At 39.6% G+C, this 27,247-nt stretch overlaps 1 protein-coding gene and 1 long non-coding RNA gene across 3 annotated transcripts in view; both read left to right on the forward strand.

The window, feature by feature from the left end:
• Positions 1–7,338: 7,338 nt before the first annotated feature.
• The window catches only part of LOC130799023 (uncharacterized), a 49,686-nt gene continuing 29,777 nt past the window's right edge, over positions 7,339–27,247 (forward strand). For both annotated transcript variants that reach the window (XR_009039172.1, XR_009039171.1), the window contains exon 1: positions 7,339–8,883. This is a non-coding gene — a long non-coding RNA (uncharacterized LOC130799023). The remainder of the gene's footprint in view (positions 8,884–27,247) is intronic.
• LOC130799022 (uncharacterized) lies at positions 13,157–21,926 on the forward strand. The gene is made up of 3 exons (XM_057662132.1): positions 13,157–13,241; positions 13,311–13,853; positions 13,925–21,926. The coding sequence occupies exons 1-3, from the start codon at positions 13,161–13,163 to the stop codon at positions 14,936–14,938; spliced, it is 1,638 nt and encodes a 545-aa protein (XP_057518115.1). The 5' UTR covers positions 13,157–13,160; the 3' UTR covers positions 14,939–21,926.

A 27,247-nucleotide genomic window follows, 5' to 3' on the forward strand; every position in this document is an offset into this window, starting at 1 on the left:
AGGCCTTACACTCGATTCGAACATCAAAAATACTTAATAGTAATATGCTTTTTCAAATAAAATTTATTTTTAAAATATAACATTTTCAACAAATAAATTCCAATTTTTATATCAAACTTATGTTATGAGTAATGTCTGAGTTTGGAAATAAGGTCAATTCTAAATTTGACTTAGTCAACAAAAGTCAACCATATTACTAACTCTTGGCAAAGAGGTACTAATGAAAGTGTTATTCTAATCACAAGTACACCCGTGTCAACAACACTCATAACATCTTAAAAATGTAACAATACATTTGTAACGTCTCAACAAAAAAGTAAAATAAAATATTAATAAATTTTGTTATTGGTCCAAAAATACAACTTATCAGGAACTAGCTAATGACTCAAATCATCTACTACTATTCGATAGACTAATTGCATAATTATGCACATAAGCGATTTTAATTTCTAGATATAATAAGTACAGTTAAGATAAAAGGAGAATTTCTATAAATTTTTTTTAAAGTAACTACTGTACTTTTTGACATTTCCCCTTTTAACTAATATAATTAATTATTGTTATTAATATTATAAGATTTTTGGTGTTATTTAAAATGTTCTAAGTAACATGCAACTCAATCACCTACGATCACAAACTAGGAAATGTTGTTGCAAGTGTGTAATTTGTCAAAATAAATAATTGAACGGTCTGATTAATTAGAATTTATTTTAATTTTATAATCATAACTCATAAATATATATACTACATCCATTTGTTTGTTTCCATAATTCAAAAATATTTTTTTAATATTATTATCAATTTGATCAAGTTTCATACTACTTTGTACAAGTGATCTGATCATTATATGTTATATTCTATTAACACATTATCAATATTCACTATTTATGAAATATGTTTCAACTACTTTTAAACAATAATGCAATATCATTCAATGTTATAATTTTTTTGATATCTATAATATATAACAAAATCATATCTATAATCTACATATGGACCCAAACAATATAGAATTTAATTTTTTATTGTAATCCTTTTTTTTTTTCCTTTTACCTGTCAAAATTTCATATGAAATTAAGACATTATACCTTACGTGTATTAAGAAAACAGAGGGAAAAACTAGTTATCTTTGTATAGATTTCAATTAGAGAAGATATAGAGAATTTAGATAATAGCTTTACAAAAATAAGAACCTCCCAACAGCCTCGTATAAAATAATTTCCTCAACCCAAGTTTATGACCTTAATAAAATATCCAATAATCTTTATGGTCCTTTTTTTTTTTATTTTTATCCCAAGATTAACTTAATGGAAGATTCTTATAATACCAAAATATGTGAATTATTATAAAAAGAAATGACAAGAAGGTTTTTTTTTATTCAACAAAATTGTGATGCCGTATGTAGGATGAATTAGTATCTTGTGATACTATGCATAAGCCTTCAATACCTTTTTTTGGATGAATTAGTGATACTAAGTTAAAACCTTCAATTCCCCTTTTAATTCCATCTTTGGAAGATGAAATGAAGGTTTTTTTTATTTTATTTTATTTTAATTTCTTTTATTTGATTGTTAATTAAGATAAGTCAAATAAATAGCAGTACTCTAAATGATATCTAATTCTTTTACTAAATACAAGACCTTTGGTTTACATTCCCCTCTTATTATTATTATTATTATTATTATTATTATTATTATTATCCTTTCAATTCATGTAACAATTACTATGTTTACTACTCATAAACCATTTTAGTTCAAATTATTTATTTTCTAATATTAATAAATGTAGTAAGTGTTTTAACTGAATAGAATTAATATATTTTTTTTCAATAGCCACTTTGAAAATAATATTGTTAGTTAAAAGTAACTTATAATTTGTTAATGTTGGGTTATTCCCTCCCACTTGGAGGAAGGCCCAATTAATATATTTAATTATGGGCTTAATAATAATGGGCTAATAATAATAATATTATTTATTAATTAAAAGAAAAAAAGGTGGAAAACTATAAATACCAAGAATAGGGCAACAGCATATTGGTATTGTAATTGAAACACATATACACGCACAAATCAGAAACTGCGGCGGAGAAATAAAAAGGTGCGACGCGAGTTTTTCGGCGATGCGATCGAAGGCCATTCGTACTCCAATTTTCGTCAATTTTTGACACGGTGTTCCTGCCTATCCAACCTACATATTCAACGGTTGGATTATCATTTTGTGCACTGTAAGTGGGTAATTTGTATTTTGCCCTAATTTTACCCTAATTATTATTTTACCACTTTTGAGTGATGTTTTAGGGTTGTTTCGTGTTTGTATTACCTCTAATATTGTTTAGAGAGGATTTTTGGTTGTACTCATTAATTTTATTGGTGAGTAGTGGAAGAGTGTGGTACCACATACGGTCCCGTGGTTTTTTCTCGCATTGGGTTTTCCACGTAAATATCGTGTGTGCTTTATTTTTGCATTTTTTACTTTATTGTGCTTGATTGTGGGATTATTATTGTTTGTTTGATTGGATTGGTTATTTTTGCTCATCTAACAACACAAAGGGAGAAAGTGTGTGTATTATATCGCTTCTTTTCTCAACATATTGGTATCAAGAGCTTGGTTTATATTTTCTTGGGTGATACTCTTGTGTTGGTTTATGATGGATGATAAATCTAGTATGCACGGTATGATTTATTTGGACTCTGCCAATTACGCCGTGTGGAAAAATAAGATGGAAGATATTCTTTATGTGAAAGATTTGTATGAACCAATCTTAAATGAGACTATGCCCACTAGTCAAGATGGAATTAAATGGAAATTTTGAATCGGAAAGCGGTAGGAACCATTAGACAATTTGTTGATGTTAGTGTGCTCCAACATATTTCCAATGACACGAATGCTTATGAATTGTGGATGAAACTTGAGGCTATGTATGAGAGGAAGAACGCCTTAAGTAAAGCGTCATTGATGAGAAAATTGGTAAAGTTAGAATTTCACGATAGTAATAGCATGGTAGTACATTTGAATGATTTTCAAGGTTTGATTAATCAATTGTCTGCAGTGAAAATGTCCTTAGATGATGAGTTGCAGGCACTATTACTACTTTCCTCATTGCCAGATAGTTGGGACACACTATTTGTATCACTTAGCAATTCTGCTCCTGATGGTAAGTTGACAATGGAGAGTGTCAAAGCTAGTCTACTGAATGAAGAGACTAGGAGAAAGGAGATGGGTTCCTCCAATCATTCTGAAGCTCATTATGTTGCACAAGAGTCTAATAGGGGAAGAAGCAAAATTCGAGCTTCTCGAGGTAGAGACAATTCCAGAGACAAGTCTAAATCGAAAAGTAGAATTATTTATCATTACTGCGACAAGCCGGGACATATTAAGAGGTTCTGCAGAAAGATGAAAGGGGACAAGTCAAAAGATAGAAAGGGTGATTCATCTGAGTCGAAGTCTGAAGAGAAAAATACTACAGCTCTAGCAATCAGTGATGATGATTTGCTCTTCATTGGTGATAAAGACTGTTTGAATGTAGCTGGTGATGACTGCAATTGAGTGATTGATTCGGGTGCTTCGTATCATCTTACTTCGCATCAAGAATATTTCTCGTCCTACACTAGTGGTGATTTTGGTAGTGTTAGAATGGGGAATGATGGGTCATCCAGGGTCGTCGGCAAAGGCACTATTTACTTGGAGAGTTCCACCGGTTGTAAGCTGATTTTGAGAAATGTGAGACACGTTCCTGATATCAGATTGAATCTCATTTCTATAGGTAGACTTGATGAAGAGGGTTACTTCAGCCACTTCAATGATGGTAAGTGGAAGCTCTGCAAGGGGAATCTTATAGCAGCCCGAGGTAAGAAGCAAGGTTCTCTTTATATGATGCAAGCGAAGGTTTGCGCGGGTGAGGTAAATGTTGCAGATGAATGTTCTAGTGAGTTATGGCATAATAGACTTGGCCATATGAGTGAGAAAGGTATGCAGATGCTCTCTAAGAAGCAATATCTCCCTGATGTCTCAGGTATGTCTCTTAGATCCTGTGTTGATTGTTTAGCTGGTAAACAACATAGGGTTGCTTTTCATTCTCGCCCCCCCCATCTAGGAGAAAGTATCCTCTTGATCTTGTCCACACTGATGTATGTTCTATGGATGCTAAATCCCATAGTGGTGCTCTTTACTTTGTTTCTTTTATTGATGATTATTCTCGAAAAGTGTGGGTTACTGTGTTGAAAACCAAGGATCAGGTACTCTCTGCTTTCAAGGAGTTTCAGGCTAGAGTTGAGCGAGAAACTGGTAGAAAGCTCAAGGTCGTGAGAGCTGATAATGGTGGTGAGTACAGAGGCGCATTTGAAAGCTACTGCAAGGGTCAAGGCATCAAGCTTGAGAAAACAGTTCCAAAGACACCTCAATTGAACGGAGTTGCAGAGAGGATGAACAGAACAATTGAAGAAAGATTCCGATGTATGCTCTCTCATGCAAAGTTGTCCAAGTCTTTTTGGGTAGAGGTATTGGTTATAGCTGTGTACTTGATTAACCTTTCACCTTCAAATCCTCTTGATGGTGATGTTCCTCAGAAAGTTTGGACTGGTAAAGATGTCTCCTACAAGCACTTGAGGGTATTTGGATGTCGTGCTTTTGTTCACATTCCTAGAGATGAGAGATCCAAGTTAGATAAGAAGACAAAGCAGTGTATATTTTTAGGGTACTCTGAAGATGCTCTTGGGTACAAGTTATGGGATCCAGTAGATAGGAAAGTTCTCAGAAGTAGAGATGTTGTGTTCTTTGGAGATCAGACTATTGAAGATATTGAAAAGCCAAAGCAAAAAACATCCTCTCATACTCCAATCAATTTTGATCCAATCTTACCGCAGATGACTCCTAGAGTTGAAGGGGGAGATATTCAGGATGATGATGACAATATTGGTGATGATGGTCATGATGATCAACCTGAAGTTGAGCCTCCAGTTGTTGAACTGCAACCACAGCCTGATGATGTGAGAAGAACTACTAGAGGACCACGTCCTTCTATGAGGTATCCTACTACAGAGTGTGTGTTACTAACTGATGGGGGAGAGCCAGAAGACTTTCAGGAGGCTATGTCACATGAGAAAAGTAAGGAGTGGTATAATGCCATGCAAGATGAGATGAATTCCTTGCATGAGAATCACACTTATGATATGGTAAAGTTGTCTAACGGCAAACGAGCACTCAAGAATAAATGGGTGTTTAAGTTGAAGCACGGAGAAGATGGTCAACCACCTAGGTTCAAGGCTAGGATTGTTGTGCGAGGCTATGAACAGAAGAAGGGGATTGATTTTGATGAAATTTTCTCTCCAGTGGTGAAGATGTCTTCAATCAGAATTGTACTTAGTTTGGCTGCCAGCATGAATTTGGAGATTGAGCAACTTGATGTGAAGACTGCTTTCCTCCATGGTGACCTAAAGGAGGAAATTTACATGGAGCAACCTGAAGGCTTCGAGGTCAAGGGAAAGGAGAAACTTGTGTGTCGCTTAAAGAAGAGTTTGTATGGTCTTAAGCAAGCGCCTCGGCAATGGTACAAGAAATTTGAGTCATTCATGGTTGATAATGACTTGCACAAGACATATGCTGATCATTGCGTGTTTGTGAAGAATTTTGCTGAAGGTGATTTTCTCATTCTCTTGTTATATGTTGATGATATGTTGATTGTTGGTCGTGATTCCAATAAGATTGTTGACTTAAAGGCTAGTATGAGCAAGTCCTTTGCTATGAAGGACCTTGGCCCTGCAAAACAAATTTTAGGCATGCGTATTTCTCGTGATAGGAAAAATAAGAAATTGTGGATATCACAAGAGAAATACATTGAAAAGGTGCTGAAAAGGTTCAATAAGAACAATGCTAAGCCTGTGTGTTCTCCACTGCCAGTGCATATGAAATTGAGTTCCAAACAATGTCCTACAACAGATGAAGATAAGAAGAAGATGAAAAATGTGCCTTATTCATCTGCTGTAGGTAGTTTGATGTATACTATGGTATGTACTAGGCCTGATATAGCTCATGCTGTTGGGGTAGTTAGCAGGTTTATGTCTAATCCTAGAAAGGAGCATTGGGCAGCAGTTAAGTGGATTCTAAGTTATCTCAGTGGTACTTCTAGAGTTAGTTTATGTTTTAGTCCTAGCAAACCTGCGTTAGATGGGTACACAGATGCTGATATGTCGGGTGATATTGATTCTAGTAAGTCCACTTCTGGTTACATGATGACGTTTGCAGGGGGAGCTGTTTCTTGGCAATCTAAATTGCAAAAATGTGTTGCTCTATCGACTACTGAGTCAGAGTATGTTGCAACTGTTGAAGCTGGTAAAAAGTTAGTATGGATGAGGGACTTCCTTGAGGAGTTGGGTTTGGAGCAAGACGATTATTTGTTACATTGTGATTGTCAGAGTGTCATTCACCTAGCTAAGAATGCTACCTATCATGGTCGAACGAAACATATACGAAGGAGGTATCATTGGATTCGAGATCAGATAGAAGAAAAAATATTTGAGCTTGTGAAGATCAGTACTCATGAAAATGGATCGGATATGTTGACGAAGATCCTTCCAAGAGACAAGTTAGAGGTGTGCCGTTTGAGAGCGGGACTTGTCATACCCCCCAAGTTGGAGTGAAGGGGAGATTTGTTGGGTTATTCCCTCCCACTTGGAGGAAGGTCCAATTAATATATTTAATTATGGGCTAATAATAATAATATTATTTATTAATTAAAAGAAAAAAAAAGGTGGAAAACTATAAATACCAAGAATAGGGCAGCAGCATATTGGTATTGTAATTGAAACACATATACACGCACAAATCAGAAACTGCGGCAGAGAAAGAAAAAGGTGCGACGCGAGTTTTTCGGCGATCCGATCGAAGGCCATTCGTACTCCAATTTTCGTCAAATTTTGACACAGTGTTCCTGCCTACCCAACCTACATATTCAACGGTTGGATTATCATTTTGTGCACTGTAAGTGGGTAATTTGTATTTTGCCCTAATTTTACCCTAATTATTATTTTACTACTTTTGAGTGATGTTTTAGGATTGTTTCGTGTTTGTATTACCTCTAGTATTGTCTAGAGAGGATTTTTGGTTGTACCCATTAATTTTATTGGTGAGTAGTGGAAGAGTGTGGTACCACATACGGTCCCGTGGTTTTTTCCCGCATTGGGTTTTCCACGTAAATATCATGTGTGCTTTATTTTCGCATTTTTTATTTTATTGTGCTTGATTGTGGGATTATTATTGTTTGTTTGATTGGATTGGTTATTTTTGCTCATCTAACAACACAAAGGGAGAAAGTGTGTATTATATCGCCTCTTTTCTCAACAGTTAAGAGATACTATTTTAATGTAAACTAAATCATAAAGCTTGTTGGAAATTTGGTGTGTTACAAAGATTGTCTATAATCAACTACAGTTGGGTTTTTCTGTTCCTGAAACACAACTGAGGGCATGTGTTTCCGTTAGTGAAGCCATCAAGATCATTTGTAGGGAGCATCTCTCTCTCTCACTTGGTGAAGAGAGTGAAGCTTTGATTGAAGTTGAAGGGCAAGGGTAGAAAAAAGTGAGTGAAGCCTTCCAATTCAAATCCAAGATCAGAGAAATCTGATTATATCTTTTTACATTTCAGTAGTATTTTTAAGGTACCAATTTATTTCCGCAAATAACTCAATTCAGTTCACTACACATCATCAAGAAAGACCATTGTTAATAGAAGGATCAAGGTTAACAGCCCTGGTTCACAATGCAGAAATCAAAATCTTAGCTATTTTGTTTTGTTTTGGTGTTTTAAAGTTTGTTAGCTATGTTTAGCCTTATAACTTTTCTTTATAGTCGTTGTGATGTAGAGGAATAACCTATATATAGAGCCTCCCTCATACATTGTGATTAATTCATCAATTTTTCAATAAACAAACACTTTCAGTTTTTTTTAGAGTTGTGCTTTCATCAAGTGCCTTTCTGAATTCATTCTTTCTTACTTGGATCTGAGAGGATCAAGATTTCAAGAAGATTCATCAATCATCAAGATCAAAGGATTGATAATTTTGTGAAGAGTGAGATTAGGGCCTTGTGATCAGTGAGAAAGTAGTGTTTTAATCAGTGACAAACAATCTTCAAGATTATTAGGATTTCATCAGTTTTTGACATTCTGTTCTGAGGAACATCTGAGTGTGTATAGGTTCAATTATGAGTCTAAAAGCCAGGGAATAACATCATCTTCCTCTCCATATTGGTGCAACTTCGTATCAGAGCCACGGTTGTTTTGAGGAATTCAACCAAGGAGAAGGAGGCAAACTTACAGTGTAGAAACAAGTGCAGAAGATCATTCGGGGCATATTTCTGATAAGGTATCTGGTTCAAATGAAAACTCGTGATTTTGATTCAACAGCATATGCAGGTATCCCATGTCAAAATTTCTTTGTAATTTTTTCAATTAAATCACCATTATTCAAGCAAAGCAGAAGATCAATCAGTATAACAGTGGTAAAGTGTTTTGATATTTAAAGATTTCTTTTCTTGAAAAACGTATCTGAATTTTGTGCCTTAATTTCGTGTTCTTTTTATTTTGTGTGCATTTTCTTGTTGATAGATTCATGATGGATGTAGAGGAGAGATTAGATGTTCGCACTAACATGGTTCAACAATTGGCTCTAACTATGGCTAATACAGTAAGCATGGTGTCAAAACTCAGCCGAGTTGACTCGAAACGGCCGAGTTCACATGATTTTTCAAGACACCGTTCCGAGAATTCGCAATTTGTAACAGTGGGTAGAAAAACGGCGCATTAAAACGGTTATCGGCCTTTATGACCGTTCCAAACCGGATCTAAACCCTTTTCACGGGCGAGTTTGATCGTTCCAAACCAATTGACAAGGTAAATTACAAAATTAAAATGAAAAACTGGAACAAAAACTTATATAACAATTTAAAAGATGAAATATTGAAATAAACTATAAAATTCGTATATGGAAGCTGGATTTAGATGGGAATTAGATGAAATGGAAAGCTTTTAGTGAATGAAAAAGTATAACAGAGAAAAAGAGCTTTGAAAAAAATGAAAAAATGACCATGCACAATAAGTTTTAAATTAAAAGAGTCGTACTTTATTTTTTATTAATTAATTACTAATATGGTGTGTCGAGTACCTATTGCTTCTAAGGGTAGGTGGCAGATACTACACTATTAGGATTTTAGGAGTATTTCTACTACTTACATGTCAAATACCTTTACTTAATTTAATTATTTTAATATTTTTTGAAAGTAAAAGTAAATTTCACCTTTATACATACAGTAGTTCACTGTTCAGTTTTAACGTTATTTAATGTGTATATATAGTGTTTCGGTGATGAAACGAGGAAGTGGGATACACTTGAAATACCTGGAGATAAGTAGAAGTGTGATCAAGAGAGGCGACTTATGAGAGGAAGCGACCTGAATTCCTGCAATACAACACGTTAGCCTTGTCCGGGGGGTGATCTCCCGGAAAACCCCTCCGACGCTCAAGTCAGAACGTAGATCGGAGATTAATGAATGACAGATTGTAGAATGAATGCAAGAAGGAAAGTCGGGATTGGGATTGCTAGTGCTAGTGCTAGTGTTTGGGAAGGCTAAGGGAGTAATGTAAGCAAGGATACTTGGAAAGCTATTTCAGATGTCCTTCTCCTCTCTGATGGTTGTCCTATTTATAATGTTGAAGGAGGAAGTTACTTCAGAGAGGAGAGGTAGAAGATCATGGGAGTAGTGGGAGGTGGACTGGTCATGAGAAGAGTGGATAGTTATTCATTTTCAAGCAAGGAGAGCCATACAATGTGGGAGAGTGGGAAATTAGGGTAACTGGCTCATGGGCCATTCAAGGAAGATGGGACTTCCAGAAAAAGCCCATTGACTGAAAGTCAAGGTCAACGAAAAAATGTCAAAGGGTATTTCGGTAATATGACGTTAATTACTTAAATAAATAAATAAATTAAATAAATGATACCATGACATTTAGCCCCATGCATGAAGGATGATATGAAATGAGAGCCACAACGACTGGAAACATCCTCCTTTATGCGGAAAGACAGGTGTCCGTCGGAGCTTGATTTAATAAGTGTAGAGAACATTCGAAAGCCCCATGAGGCAAAACATATACCCAACCTGGCGAATCTCCTCATGATTATTGAAAATTGAGCTGGCAGGCTTCGAATTGACAGTTCATGTGCTGAATTCCGAGTTGTAATGAAAAAGATATGACCTTTTTAAGCTTGTTAGGTAAGAATGTATTGAATCCGGATTAAACAGGCATATGAAGCCGCGGCTTGAAGTATGCCGCGGAGTAGCTTCAGACGCGTTATATCACAACAGCGTAGTGAATGTGAGATTTTGATTCCGCGACATCATGTCTCGGCCTTTGTTTCACTGATATCGCAGAAATCCCCACACTCAAAAATGTTTTAAACACCAAAAGAGGGTCCGACTTATCTACTGTACGGATTAGATCAACTTTCTGTTTTGAACTGATGCCGCGTAACGCCAAGGGTATTTACGAATCGAATCCCTAGTAAGGACGCGGCATAGCGTTCTCCTCAAGATATTTCTACACCTACGGTTGAACTATGCCGCGAACTAATAGTTTGCATCTTTACCCGCAAATTCAGCACGAGAATCCCTTCTTCAACACTTAGAATATTTTAAGAAAGAGAAGGACCACCTGGGGGTCCGACTTATCGACCACACGGATATCCTTGATATTTGTAAAAATGTTCAGTATTCCGTCAAAGCAGTCCCCTCTACTCTAGCATGATACGGAATGAGCCCCATAACTTCCATCTTCGATCCCACGGGCACACATGAGAGGTTCTATACTTAGAATTTTTCTCCTGGACTAAGGTCATTTGGGGGTCCGACTTATCGACTACGCGGATGAATATGGGAATCAACCAATTTACTTTTCACTTCTCATCTTTTATGACGGGGAACCAGCTCGCAAACCCGTGTCTTCAATTCATACAGAAATATGGTACTTCTCTTATACTTAGAATTTCTGCATCGTGACTAAGAGCACCAAGGAGTCCGACTTATTGACCACACGGATTTCCTTCGCCCTTGAGATATTTTTATATTTCCTTCAATCATATTTCATCCGCCTTGTCCATGAGTCGGACGGTTGAATGCGTAATCTCTATACTTAAAATGTTTTTCCTTCCTGGAGGTTCAGTTTAGGGTCCGACTTATCGACTCTCCGGACCTATTCGAGTGCTAAAGGACTTGAATAATTATCTGCTTCACCCCTCCCTGGGGGTCTGATTTGTCTACCCATTGGTTGGATGGCTTTTGACACTTAAACAAATTTATGTCGTTCCTCTCTAATTGGGGGTCCGACTTTTCGACCTTCCGGCTATATTTAAGGATTAACTTAGAAAATTTTCGCAACATTACCCTTTCAGCAAGGGTCCGACTAATAGACTCCACGGTTATTACTAAACACATAAGAAAAATCTGTCTTCCCCTTATTGGGTGTCCGACTTATCGACTTCCCAGTTTTCCTCTGGAATTCCACCCTTTCGTTCGAATGCTCAAGTCCCAAGTGAAGCATTTATTGCTGCAATAAATAGGGTAGTTGGAATAGTTTCATTTCACCTAATCCTCATTATCTCCCTCAAATCTTCAAATTGCAAGAAAGAGAAAGTAGAGAGAGACGCTCTGACAATCTTCATCCTTCCTTCAAACTTCTGATAAATTCTTCGAAGATCTTCAAGGTTTCTGACAGATCTTCATCAAGTTTCTGACAAATCTTCAAATTTCTTTAAGGTATTCAAACTTTTCCCAGATTTTTTCGAATTTCTTCAAGTTACTCTTCAAACTGTTCTTGAATGTTAGCCTAGAACTTTGAATTTGTTTATGAATTTAGTCTCTATTCTTTACAAGTTTCAACTGCTACTTTATTATTAACATGGATGTCGCGACTACTCAAGAGACTATAGCTAACTCAGACACCAACCCTACTAACTTGCCGGAAACTCCTTTGATAGTACGTAGGCGTCTTAATAAAAAGGGGTTACCAATTAATGACTCGGATGAAAGTAGTTCGGTGAGAATTACCCCCCATTATGAACCAATAAAAGTTGGGGACGAGTCGTCTGTATCCCCTATATACCCTCCGGAGATTGTGAAAACTGCTCCTTGGGAAGTGAGCATTGCTTTCTTTCCAAATTACTTGCCGCGAATAAATCCTGACCTAGAAGGGTTATTGTATGTAGATATGGAAAACCTTGAAGGATCAGCCGAGTCTTCTGGAAGGGAGAGTGCAGCGCCAGTTCCTCCACCGTTCTACATTCCAAACGGCGGCCCTCTAAATTACTTCATTGACTCACAAACCAAAAGAGATCTAGACAACCGTCGGGAGACCATCTCTCAGAAATGGGGTTTGAAGGACAATATAAACATTATTACCCCGGGGAATTATGACACCGTTAGGTTTCCTCCCCCACATTGTATAGCAGTATACTTTCCTTCTTTTGAATTAGGGCTTAGATTTCCTCTTCACCCGTTTTTTAGAGAGGTGTTAGAGTTTTGAATATTTCGGTACCCGAGTTATACCCAAACGCTTGGGGTTGTATGGTGGCGTTTTTGATCTTGTGCAAAGTTTTGGCCGTGCCACCAACACTCACAGCTTTTAGATATATATTCAGAGCCCGCCTATGTAATTCGCAATCATACGGCTGTGGCTGGATTGCTTTTACACACCGTCGAGGACTGAAGATAGTCCAAGACCTCCCCGACAACCAGAAGGGGTATAGGACAAAATTTGCATTTTTATATAATTCAGAGGGATGGAATATAAAGACCTCTTTCGACATTAAACCCAACCTTGCGGGTTTTAATAATGGGATCCCGCAGTGTTCTTTTAGTGACGCGGTGATCCTTGAATATGCAAAGATGGACGTTCAATTGGGAAGGAAACCAATGAACGTCCAACTTAATTGGATACCTAGTCGTCCTGAGCTGGAGAATGAAAACCTCCTCTCAGCATTCGGCATCAGCTTGGCTGTCGATCGGAGTAAGAGTTGCCGGGTTTCTTCCTTCTGTTTTCTATGACATGTTTAACTGTTTCTAACTTGCGGTTTTACAGGGATAGCCAAGGAGAACCTTCGAGCAAAGAATCCGGAGCTGATGAAAAAGTTCAGCGTCCTAAGACTTGCTCAAGGGGCCATCCAACGAGCCGAGGACAAGCCTCTTCCCCTTCCTCCGAAGGTATAATTTCACCAAGTTCTTTGTTATGAAAGATTTCTGTTGATTCTTCCTAACTTTTCTCTTTTGTAGGACTCGGCGACAGTAGAGAAGGGTCTGGAGGACGTGCCCTCAGAGCGAGAGGCTCTCCGACTTCTCGAGGAGAGAAAACGGATTCACCTCCCCGATGAATCTGTAAGGGTGATTCCTCCACAGACGAGGGGGGTGAAAAAGAGTGGGAAGAAGAAGAGGAAGCGGGATTCTTCTTCCCACAAGGAGAGCTCGGCCAAGAGGCCCTCTGTGGGTACGATCCCCACGGCCGTACCCCTCCGCATAAAGTCGGTTAATGAGGAGGCGTCGCCCCCTTTGGATTCTCCTCAGCCGGCTTCAAACAAGGGGAAGGAGAAAGTGGGGGAGTCTTCCGCGGCTCCCTCTTCGCAGTTTGCCGAGGTCTATCGTCGTCGGGAAGTTTCCCCTTTTCGACACGAGACACCCTTTCCGGAGTTGGGGCATAAGGGCTTAATTGTTCGCTTTAACAGGGCGACGTCCAACTTAATCAGCAAGGTGGACGTCGACCTACTAGAGTCCATGCCCCCCCGTGATAGGGTGCGTCAAGCACAAGCTTCGGCGGCAGAGGTAACGACTTTTTATGCTTAGTGGTGTGATTATTTGGTTTCCGGACTTTTTAAATAGCCGTTCCTTTGCAGGCGTTCATACGGTTGGCTTTTGAGCTCGACGCAAACCGTCAAAGTGCCGCAGACCAGGAAACCGTGGCTGCCCTTACCTCCCGCTGTGAGGAGCTTAACGACGAATTATCAAAATTGCGGGAGGACCTGCCGGGCCTAAAAGAGAAACTGGCCAAGTGTTCTGAGCTGAAAGAACGCTTGGTCAGGACCGAACAATGGCGGGAAAGGGCAAGGAAGCAGCTGGACCAGACCATCGAGAACTTAGATGCTGCTTCCACCAGGTCTGCGAGCCTCGGCCATGAAGTCGGCTTGCTGATGGATACCCATGCCAAGCTCGTTCATCAGAACCAGCAACTTATGCAGCAAGTATCGACTGATTCTGCCCACTTCGAGATGATCCTATCCGCGGCTAAGGTGTACAAGCTGTGTTTAACCAGGAAGGCCAGGATAGCTCGAGACTGGCTTCTTTCGGATGAGCCGGAAGCGTCGAAGTTTCTTGGAGATCTGACGGCGGAAATGGTGAAGGCCGGAACCCTGATTAGTGACGAAAAGTATCGTTTGGCTGCCGCAGAGTTGGGCATGGATTTTACCTTCCTTCAGCAAACTGCTGATCAGAAGGGGAGTGAAGCCTTGTCCAACCTTGCTCCTGTCTTGGACGGGGAGTCGGCGGTACTGGTCGACGCTGTCTGGGATGCGGAAGAAAAGAGGGCCTGGTCCGAAAGGATGGATGCTGAGGCTGAGAGGGAGGCTTTATGTCTCAACTTGGATCAGTTGGCTCTCTCTTCTCCTCCGGCGTCAGATGTCCCGGAAAACTTGACGCTCTCCAACCTGGAGGTTTTGTGCCTTGATCTATCGAATCTTATTATTGACGAAGGTAGGAACCTCCAGGGCTTGTCCCAAGAGTTGTCCGAGATCGGGGTGGAGCCGTTTAACGCTGAAGATTATATAAGCTTCACCCCCAGTCTCGAAGAGGGAAGGATCGGGTCTCCTCTGCCGCCGAATCAAGACGTCGAGACCTTTTTGAAAGATGTATAATCTTGTAATTTTTGTAATTTTGATTTTTACAAACATTCAACTCTGTATTATGAATATTTTGATGTATATATATATTCCCGATTACGGAGTTTATTCGTGGTATCCATGCTTTTGTTTGTTGAGCCGTGGCTTCTTTCGTCTGAGGCCGCGGAATATTGCTTGATCTTATTAGCAGAAGACGTGATTTGTCGATGTCACGCGCAGGCGACATCAAGGAGATTCGTACTTAGAATATTTCCAACCCTTAGACCCAGTACGGGGGTCCGACTTGTCGATATCCCGGTTGGGGGTATCTTAGTTGGAGACTTGGGATTTTTTGAACTCAGGGACCCCAAACTGGGGGTCCGACTTGTCGACGTCCCGGTTGGGAAACATCAATGCGAGAAACTTAGAATTTTTTGAACTCAGGGACCCCAAATTGGGGGTCCGACTTGTCGACGTCCCGGTTGGGAAACATCAATGAGAAACTTAGAATTTTTTTGAACTCAAGGACCCCAAACTGGGGGTCCGACTTATAAACGTCCCGGTTGGGAAATATCAATGCGAGAAACTTAGAATTTTTTGAACTCAGGGACCCCAAACTGGGGGTCTGACTTATCGATATTACTGGTTTAATAAGATTTGCAAAAGAATTTTACCAAATATTTGCGAATTATAAGAGCCGGATAATCTGAAAAACCTGTTTATTAATGATTCGATAAGGATACAAGCGATGATTGAAGTAATTGAATTACAACGCAACTATGTTGCGGAATGAATGTAGTCGCGGATTGGTACAGATGAGCCTGTCACTGATGAGGCTGTGGATGCTTACTGATTGCCCCTTGCAAATTTTATTAAATGAACAATTTTTTCAAATGGTCTCCATTCCATGGTCGGGGTAGCTTTTTCCCTTTCATGTCTTCTAGTTCGAAAGTTCCTGGTTTGATGACGTGGGTGACTTTGAAAGGTCCATCCCAGTTGGCCCCTAATTTTCCTTTCTCCACAATCTTTCCCGTGGCTTCTATTTTTCGGAGGACCAAATCACCAATTTGAATGTGTTTGGTTTTGACGTGGCGATTGAAGCTACGGATCATCTTTTGTTTTTGTGCTATTGATCTCAGCATAGCGTTTCCTCTTGTCTCCGGCAGCAGATCTAAGTTTTCTCTTTTTCCTTCCTCATTCTCATCGTGTGAGTAGTATGTGACCCTTGTGGAGGGTATGCCTATTTCAACTGGGAGCACGGCTTCAGATCCGTATACTAAAGAGAAAGGTGTATGCCCCGTTGCGTCTTTGATGGTTGTTCGACTTGCCCATAAGATGCCTGGTAGTTCTTCATCCCAATTACTTTTGACCCCGTCTATCTTCTTCTTAATGCCATTCAGGATCTCTTTGTTTGCGGACTCTACTTGACCATTAGTTTGCGGCCTGGACACAGAATTGAATCTGATTTGGATTTTAAACTTGTCGCAGTACTCGATGGTGTTCTTGCTGACGAACTGCCTTCCATTATCTGTTATGATCACCCGGGGGATGTCGTACCTTGTGATGATATTCCGCCATATAAACTGACAGACTTGTTTGTCCGTGATTGAGCTAAGGGCTTCTGCTTCTACATATTTTGTGAAATAATCAATGGCCACAATGATGAATTTGCGTTGCCCTTTTGCCGGAGGGAAGGGGCCAAGGAGGTCCATGCCCCACCTGTCGAAAGGTAGGACGGCTTGCATTGCGGTCAAGTAATTAGATGGCTTCCTTCCTATCTTTGAGTGGTACTGACATTCAGGACATCTTTTGATCAAATACTCCGCGTCTTCTCGGAGTGAGGGCCAATAATATCCACTTCTAAGGATTTTCCCAATGACAGTTCGTACTCCTTGGTGTATACCGCATCCACCCTCGTGTATTTCGCGGAGGATATAGTTTCCTTCTTCAGGGGATACGCATTTCAGGAGGGGGTGTGTATATGACTTCTTGTAGAGCGTTCCTTCGTGGAGTTCGAACCATCTGGCTTTCTTCCGGAGTATTTTGGCCTGACTTTCCTCTTGGGGAAGCGTCTGATTCCGCAAATATTCGATGTATGGCTCCATCCATGTTTCTGATCTGTCGATGGTATCGACCATGAAGTTGATGCTGGGGTTAGGAAGTACTTCCCAGATTATGTCTCGAGCCGCGGATGTTTCTGCTGAGCTGGCAAGCTTCGCTAGGGAATCAGCCTGGGCATTCTGGGATCTTGGAATGTGTTCCAACGTAAACTTGTCGAATTTTTGAACAAATTCCTTTACTTGCTGCAGGTACATTTTCATGCTATCATCTTTAGCTTCGAATTCCCCGTTCACTTGTCCAACAATCAATTGGGAGTCAGAGAAGGCGGACAATTTTTTGGCTCCCACTTCGTTGCAAATTCTCAGTCCCATCAATAATGCTTCATATTCAGCCTCGTTGTTGGATGCTGCGAACTCGAACCTGACCGCCCTTTCCATACGGACCCCGGCGGAAGACACAATGAGGAGTCCAGCCCCACTTGCTGATTGTGTTGAGGACCCATCTACATACAACTTCCATTCCTGATTGGGTTCAGGATGATAGGGGAGAGTGCTTTCAGCAATGAAGTCAGCCAGAGCTTGGGCTTTGATTGCTGTTCGAGGCTCATATTCGATGCCGAAATCTGCTAGCTGGTTTGCCCAATCTGTGACGCGACTTGACTTGTTTTTCCCTTCCAGAATCTTTTTCAAAGGTTGATCAGTCCGGACGATGATCTGGTGGGATTGAAAGTAGGGCTTCAATTTCCTGCTTGCCATGACGATTGCGAATATGACTTTTTCGATTTCTCCGTAGTTTCCCTCCGAGCCACGGAATGCATGGCTTACATAGTATATAGGAAGCTGTTTCTTTTCCCTTTCCGCAACTAATACTCCGGATAACAAATATTCGGAGACAGAGACGTATAGGACTAGCTTCTCCCCTTTGATGGGCGAAACTAGTTTTGGCAAGGTGGACAAGTGCTCTTTAAGTTGGCGGAAGGACTCTTCTGCTTCTTCTGTCCACTCGAACTTCTGTTGTTTTATTGTTTTAAAGAAGGGTGAACATTTATCCGCAGATTTGGAAAGGAATCTTCCAAGAGCAGCCACACACCCCGCGAGCTTTTGTACTTCTTTTACTGAGGTAGGGGACCTCATGTTCTGTATAGCCCGGATCTTATCATGATTTGCTTCGATACCTCGCTCGTCTACCAGGAAGCCGAGGCACTTTCCTCCGGTAACTCCAAACACACACTTGTCAGGATTGAGCTTCATTTGGTGCTTTCGAAGGGTAAGGAACGTCTCTCGTAAGTCTGCGGCGTGCTGACTTGCTTGTTTGCTTTTTGTGATCATGTCGTCTACATATACTTCCAAATTCCGTCCAATCTGAGATTGGAAGACCTTGTTGATCATCCTTTGATAAGTTGCTCCCGCGTTTTTTAATCCGAAGGGCATAACCTTGACTCCCATGCTGGTAATGAAGGCTGTGTGAGGTTGATCTTCAATTGCCAGCGGAATCTGATGATAGCAGGCATTGGCGTCCATGAAGCTTAATAACGCATGGCCTGCTGTAGAATCCACCAGACGATCTATCTTTGGAAGTGGATAATCGTCTTTAGGGCACGCCTTATTCAGGTCCGTGAAGTCGACGCACATCCTCCACTTGCCATTCGGTTTTTTCACCAGGACAACGTTGGATAGCCACTCAGAGTATTTGCATTCTTTAATAAATCCGGCTCTTAACAACTTCTCGACTTCCTCCTTGGCGGCCTCCGTCCGCTCTCTTCCTTGATGTCGTAGCTTTTGTTTTATGGGTTTATAGCCTGGTTTGATGTCAAGTTTATGACACGCGACACTGGTAGGGATGCCAGGCATTTCTTCCGTACAAAAAGCAAAGACGTCGCGGAACTCAGCAATGGTGGCCACTATGTCCTGTTTGACCGTGCTAGGAAGATCTTTCCCTACCTTGATTTGTTTCCCCTCGAACATGTCTACTTCCTCGTATCGTTCTATGGGGCGAGGCCTTTCATGCGTGCTGGGATTTTCTTTGTATACACTCATGACAGCTGGGACATTGTCTTCCCTTTTTCTTTTTGCAGATGTCTCGGAAGACCCGTGCTTCAGGGTGTTGACGAGGCATTGGCGAGCCGTCACCTGGTCTCCCTTGAGAATGCCAACTTGTCCATTATCTGTCTCGAATTGCAGCAAGAGTTGATGGGGAAAGATTGCTGCCTTGACCTTATTAATGAGTGGGAGCCCCATGATAGCATTGTAGGGGAAGTTGAGATCTACCACTGTGAACCGTATGGGCATGGTCCGGCTTTCACTTCTCTCCCCTACCCCCACGGGGAGAATGATCGTGCCCAACGGAATGACCTGACTTCCTCCAAACCCAATCAGTGGTTTGTCTAGGGGTTGTAAGTGTTTTTCCTCGAACTTCATCTTTCTCAAGCACTCCATTGTAATAAGATCAGCCGTGCTTCCCGTATCTACCAACACCCGTCTGACTTTCATTTGCCCGATTTTAAGAGTGACCACCAGAGGGTCGGTATGGGGTTGTTGCAGCGGTTGGGAGGTCGTGGCGTCGAACTTCATGACCGGTCCCTTAGATGCGGCCATGGGAGGTCCTTTCAGCAAAGTGTGGACGCTGTTTTTTGCAGCGCGGATAGTGGGATATTCTTCAGTGTATCCCCCAAAAATCATGTTGATAGTTCCTTGAGTGTCGGAACTTTCGCGTCTGGCTTCGTTCCTCTTGGGGGATGTGCGTTTCTGTTGCCATGGCCTCCTTTCCCCTTCTCTTCCAGCATCATAATCCCTCCTGTTGAGGAACCGGGATAGTTTTCCCTCGTCAGCCAACTGATGCAAGATGCGCTTTAGTTCGCGGCATTGTGTCAGAGTATGGCCGTGCTCTTTGTGGTAATCACACCACAGATTGTAGTTGCGCCTATCAGAGGGGGTGGTAATAGGAGGTGGAGCTGGCAATTGATCTCGAATAGCGAAGAAAATGTCCCTCTTGTTTCGATTGAATATGGGGTCGTTTCCTCCATCTCCCAGATTCCGCGTCCTAGTATCTCCTTCTGTAACATACACGCCTCGGGCTCGCGGAGGTCCCATATCAGATGGTGGTGTAGGATGACGCGGCATGTGATTCTTCTCTCTCCTCGAAGAGTGCTCCTCCCTATTTCGTGAGGATTGATGAGAGGGCCCGTTATCTTTTTTCTCAAATTTTCGCCTTTTCGGATCATGTGCTTGACATATCTCCGAAGCCGTGACATAGCTTTGGCATTGTTTCATGGCATCTGCGTATGTTTTTACTTGGCTTTCAACCAACTGGAACTTCAGCCGTTGGGCCTTCATTCCGTTGATTAGGGCATTTAGTGCAACCGACTCCTCCAAATCAGTCACTTCCAGCACTGCCTCATGGAACTTCTTAAGATATGAGGATATGGACTCTCCTTCCAATTGAGTGACACTAAGCAGGTGGAAGTTTGATTTCTCCTGCCTTTTTGAGGCTATAAAGTGGCCCAAGAACCTGCCCTCTAGTTGGGCAAAGTTGTGGATGCTTCCTCCGGGAAGGGCAGTGTACCACATCAAAGCTACTCCTGTAAGAGTAGTTGGAAAGAACTTACACCATAATGATGAGTTAGTGGTGTACAACAACATAAGATTCTTATATGCTGTCAGGTGTTCCTGCGGGCATGACGTGCCATCGAAAGCAGCCATGTTCGGTACTTTTATTTTCCCGGGATTGGGAGTATTCAGTATCTCCATGGCCAGGGGAGAGACTAATGATATGGGCTCTTCAGGGAGGTCACTCTTGTCGGCCTCATTCCGCGGTATGGAGGTGGGAGTGAGGGGACGGCTAGACCCCGCGAGTTGCGCCTTCTTCCTTTCCTCCCTTCTTTTATCTACCAGGGATTGGACGCTCTCAGACGTCTTTCGTTTTTTGCTCTCTAGGAAGGTTCGGGCATCTGGAGTGGCGGTTTTAGATTCGCCATCTCGTGCATCTGTCTTGCTATGGGGCGGGTAAGTTCTGGACCTTTCCCGCCTGTTTTTATTGCGTCTACTAGAATGGGAAGTCCTCGAGTTCCCATCTTGAGATTCATGAGATTTTGGTATCTCTTGACGAGGCTCGATTCGTTCCCGCAGATTTTTTATTTGATCCGCCATATCCTCCAATGCTTGTTGCGGAGCAGGATTATTGTTGTTCATGACGGCGCGGAGCTGTTCGGAAAATGCAGCAGTGAGGTTTCGTGCTAGCATGTCCAGATCACGGCGGGTCACAGCCTGATTGTTGGCCTGACCTGCAGAAGTGTCTGTATCTGTGCTATGCACGGTTGCGGTTTGTGTAGGATTTCTTTTGGGAGCCATGACTTTTTATAATAGTCCCCACAGACGGCGCCAAACTGTTTCGGTGATGAAATGAGGAAGTGGGATACACTTGAAATACCTGGAGATAAGTAGAAGTGTGATCAAGAGAGGCGACTTATGAGAGGAAGCGACCTGAATTCCTGCAATACAACACGTTAGCCTTGTCCGGGGGGTGATCTCCCGGAAAACCCCTCCGACGCTCAAGTCAGAACGTAGATCGGAGATTAATGAATGACAGATTGTAGAATGAATGCAAGAAGGAAAGTCGGGATTGGGATTGCTAGTGCTAGTGCTAGTGTTTGGGAAGGCTAAGGGAGTAATGTAAGCAAGGATACTTGGAAAGCTATTTCAGATGTCCTTCTCCTCTCTGATGGTTGTCCTATTTATAATGTTGAAGGAGGAAGTTACTTCAGAGAGGAGAGGTAGAAGATCATGGGAGTAGTGGGAGGTGGACTGGTCATGGGAAGAGTGGGTAGTTATTCATTTTCAAGCAAGGAGAGCCATACAATGTGGGAGAGTGGGAAATTAGGGTAACTGGCTCATGGGCCATTCAAGGAAGATGGGACTTCCAGAAAAAGCCCATTGACTGAAAGTCAAGGTCAACGAAAAAATGTCAAAGGGTATTTCGGTAATATGACGTTAATTACTTAAATAAATAAATAAATTAAACAAATGATACCATGACATATAGTATTTTTAATATTTTTAGTTTCAATAATTTAATTATTTTAATATTTTTTAAAAGTAAAAGTAAATTTTTTTAATATATATATATATATATATATATATATATATATATATATATATATATATATATATATATATATATATATATATATATATATATATATATAACATTTATCCTATATGAATATAACTATCGCAACCTGTTGTCCCGATAATCGAATTTTTTCCGTTCCTATTACACGCTATTGAGACCGTGATCGCAACCGCGACCGCGTTTTTTCACCATGACAGTAAGGCACAATAGGGATAGACAAAACCATGATCCACAGAAGAATAGAACTTTGGAATATAAAACCCTTAGGATAGAACTCCCTGATTTTGATGGTCACTCACCAAAACCAGAAGACTCACTAATTAGGAAAACCAATCTTGGGAGATACTTTGAATGTAAGAACACACCTTTAGAACAACAATTCCAACTGGCCAAAATCAAGTTAATTAAACTAGTTGCTGTATGGCTTGAGGGAATTTAGAAGCAAAGAAGGAGGGAGGATAGGGAGAGAATCAACACCTGGGACAAATTAGAGAAACACCTATGAAGGAGACACAACTATAAGCTATAATTATTTGTCTAGCGGAGCACACTAAGACAAGGTACTAGATTAGTTTCTGAGTATATACAAGAATGGGAAAAGTTCTCTATGTTATACAAGAATCGGAGGGTTAAAGAAGATTTGAGAAGAAAGAAAGAATTGACTCAAAATCTAAACTATAGCTTAGCCTACAACAATATCTTGACACTTGAGAAATATGCAAAGAAAAAGACGCATATACGAAGCACCTACACTAGGCCATACAAGACTACTAACTCTAGTAATGTTGCAAACTAAACACCTACTGTGACACATGCACTTGCACCAACAAAGACACCAGTCTTGACTAACTCACCTAAGGATAGAAATACCAAGTATTTCAACGGAGTACTTTAAGGCAGAGACATAGGATTATGGATGAGTATAACCAGGAGTGGGAAAGGCTATCAATAGTTTGTGATCTGAATGAGTCCGAGGAAATGTGAGTTAGTAAATTCATTGGTGGATTTAGGGAAGAATTGAGGAGGAAATTAGAGCTAAATGAAAATCCTACTTTCATATTAGCTTGTAGCACATCTTTAACTCTAGAAAAGTATTCCAAAAAGAAATCAGGACAATCTAATGCCCCTTCCAAGCTTTACAAGAATATGAGTTCTAAAGGCATAATAATTTAAAATACCAACACTCCCAGGGCTGTAAGTTCACCCAACACTAATTAGGACAATCTAATGCCACTTTCAAGCTTTACAAGAATATGAGTTCTAAAGGCACAATAATTTAAAAATCAACACTCCCAGGGCTGTAAGCTCACCCAGCACTAATCAGGACAATGTAATGCCGCTTTCAAGCTTTACAAGAATATGAATTCTAAATGCACAATAATTTAAAACACCAACACTCCCAGGGCTGTATGTTCACCCAGTACTAATCAGGACAATCTAATGCCACTTCTAAGCTTCACAAGAATATGAGTTCTAAAGGCACAATAATTTAAAACACCAACACTCCCAGGGTTGTAAGTTCACCCAGCACTAATCAGGACAATCTAATGCTGCTTCCATGCTTTACAAGAATATGAGTTCTAAAGGCACAATAAATTAAAACACCAACACTCCTAGGGCTGTAAGTTCACCCATCACTAATTAGGACAATCTAATGCCGCTTCCAAGCTTTACAAGAATATGAGTTCTAAAGGCACAATAATTTAAAACACCAACACTCCCAAGGCTATAAGTTCACTTAGCATTAATCACGACAATCTAATGTCGCTTTGAAGCTTTAACAGAATATGAGTTCTAAAGGTACAATAAGTTAAAACACCAACACTTCCAGGGCTGTAAGTTCACCCAGCACTAATCAGGACAATCTAATGCTGCTTCCAAGCTTTACAAGAATATGAGTTCTAAAGGCACAAAAAATTAAAACACCAACACTCCCAGGGCTGTAAGTTCACTAATCACTAATCAGGAGAATCTAATTCCGCTTCCATGCTTTACAAGAATATGAGTTCTAAAGGCACAATAATTTAAAACACCAACACTCCCAAGGCTGTAAGTTCACCCAGCACTATTCACGATAATCTAATGTCGCTTCCAAGCTTTACAAGAATATGAGTTCCAAAGGCATAATAATTTAAAACACCAACACTCCCAGGGCTGTAAGTTGACCCAGCACTTCAAAAAACTCATACACACCAAGCACTAAGGAAAAAAAAATACATAGGTGAAGATTGTAGTCTATTTTAAGTGTCATGGACATGGTCATATCAATAATGAATGTCCCAATGCTAGGGCATTCCTTTTAAAAGAGTGGAAAGACATTCAGGAGATCACAGGATCCAAGGCTATGTTAATTAGTAGGAATGGGAAGGAGGAAGTTGTATGGCCCTCTAATATAGATGATGATCCAGAAGGATCTTATTGTGTCAATGACTTAGGGATATTAGAAAGGATGGAGAATACTGAGTTAAGTGAGGATAAGGAAGAGAGAGAGAGAAGATATACCTTGAGACTAAACATCATCAATTACTCATTAGAAGAAGTTCTCATGCCACACATAAGACTAATAAGTTAGATCAGAGGGAAAACATTTTTTAGACAAAGTGTCGGGTAAAGGATAGGGTTTGTGATCTTATCATTAATAGTGGAAGTGAGTCAAATTTTTTTAGCTGGAATTTAGTGCAGGACTTGATCCTAGAAACTAACAGTCATCCTCATCACTGCAAACTAAATTGGTTGGACAGCAAGGCTAGTGGGTTTGTTAAGATACAATGTCTAGTTAGTTTCACCATAGGGTCTTACCAAGATCAAGTTTTGTGTGATGTTTTGGACATGAATGCTTGCTATATTCTCTTAGGCAGGCCTTGACAACATGATAGAAAGACCACTCATGATCGATACACTAATGTATACACACTCAGGCATGAAGGAAAGATTAAGGACCTGATACCTTTACCACCACACAAGGCTATTCCACTTTCTAATACTAAACCAAGTGTGATGATGATTAGCAGAAGGGTGGGGAAAAAAGAAATTCAGAGGGAAGATAGGGTTGTATTAATATATGGAAAAGAGCTGAACAAAAGGGAAATGATTCTACACCCCAGCAATAGACCTTTGATTGAAGAGTATTCAGATGTTTTTCCTAGGGAGTTACCTAAAGGTTTACCATCCTTGAGAGGAATAGAGCATCAAATTGAGTTGGTTCTCGGAGCAGCACTGCCTAGCAGATCTACTTACAGGGTTAACCCTTAAGAAACCCAAGAGATACAAAGACAAGTGGAAGAGTTGATGAGTAAAGGGTATGTCAGGGAGAGGAGGAGCCCTTATGCAGTTTCTACACTTCTTGTACCAAAAAAGGATGGCACATGGAGGATGTGCATAGATAGAAGAAGTGTATATAACATCACCATAAGTATAGATTGCCTATCCCTAGGTGTAACATACTTTTTTTTTCTTAATCTTAAATATTTTGACAAATTCAATCATCGTTTCGTTTTATTATTTCTAATTCGGTTTCGAATTTTATTCCAATCGTTTCTTGATTTTTTTTATATAATTTATTTCTCTTAAATAAAATATTAGGTTTTAATTATAAGTTTTATTTTTTTTATACATATTTGGTAATTGCATTTTTTTTATCTCTTCTTCGGCTGAATAATTATATTGTATTTTAAATATTAAGTCAAGCTAAATTACCTATAATAAGTTAATCTTTTTATTTCCTATATTATTTTATGAAAATAATAATAATAATAATAATAATAATAATAATAATAATAATAATAAATAAAATAAAATAAATAAAATATCTTAGAAATCTTTTGAGTTGGCGGCGAAGTGGACTAGGTGGCATGATTTTCATTTTTGCCTTATCTCCTAAATTACTTACCCATGAAGAAAAATTAAACTAATAAATAAATTTTACAAGCTTTAGCCTATATATACTCCAAAGCTACGTGGGAGAAGGGAAGAAAATAAAAAACGAGAGGAAGAAATAAAAAAAAATTAAAAACTAATCCCTTAAAAATCTCTAAAAACCTAGAAAAATTCCTAAAGATTCTCAAAAATTTCGTAATAATAGTATTTAGTATTAATTATAGAAATTCAAGGGGAGGAAGCTAAACTTGTGGCTAAAAATTCTACAAAAAAGGAAATCGATTAATAGTGAAATTATTAAAGGTATAAATTCTTACATATATTTATTTACATTAAATTATGCCCATAAATTTTATATGTGTTTATAATATGAATATTAAATTTTCTGTATATTTTGGTGAATTATTTCGTTGTAATTTAATTTATATGATTTATTCATTAAAATTTCCAAAAACCGCATATTCTGAAATAATTTTAATTAAAATATTAAATATTAATATTTTTAAACGAAAATTTTTTTGTACATATAAATATATGAGATATGAATTGTGTATTAATATCGTGAATTATAGTTGAGTATAAATATTATTATTAATTTTTGCTAAAAAAACGCATAAAATAAGGAAATTCATAATTTGGGTTAAAAATATATAATTCTGAAAAAATAATTTATTTTATTGTTACTGCAATTTTTTTCATTTAAACGAAACTGAAATCGTGAAGGACGGGAGGAAATTCGGGTGTTACATAAAAAGAAACGGAAAAGAATTTAAATAAACGTTAAAGATTAATTAAAAAGGTGAGTGGAAATTTCGTCAGAATCTCTACTAAAAATCGAACATGTGGTAGAGCAATTAGCACAATAGAACATTAAACTAATTGAAGGCATCATTGCCTTTAAAATCTCTCACCACGGCTGAATAATTCATCGCCGGTTTCTCAAATCAACATGCCAAGCATAGATCGTGGTTCCAGTGTCGACGCTTGCTTTTTAAAATGACTTAACTCCTTAAAACCATACAAAGTTATAAATTACGCAGCGGAAATATAAATATACAAGGGAGGACACAAGGTCTCATAACAAAACATATACAACCAAAGTTTACAAAAGATAAATAAGAACTACAAAATCAAAAGATAACGGTATGACACATGTTATGCTTCGCCCTCATCACTCTCCCCCAATGCAATGCAATGCAATAGAAGCTCCAATACCTGCCACGCCTGTCTATGATCCTCCTGCTGCTCAACATCAGACCAAATAGCAATGTGTCATAGCAG

The sequence above is a fragment of the Amaranthus tricolor genome, chromosome 13 (assembly GCF_026212465.1).
Source record: "Amaranthus tricolor cultivar Red isolate AtriRed21 chromosome 13, ASM2621246v1, whole genome shotgun sequence".
Classification (NCBI taxonomy): Eukaryota; Viridiplantae; Streptophyta; class Magnoliopsida; order Caryophyllales; family Amaranthaceae; genus Amaranthus; species Amaranthus tricolor.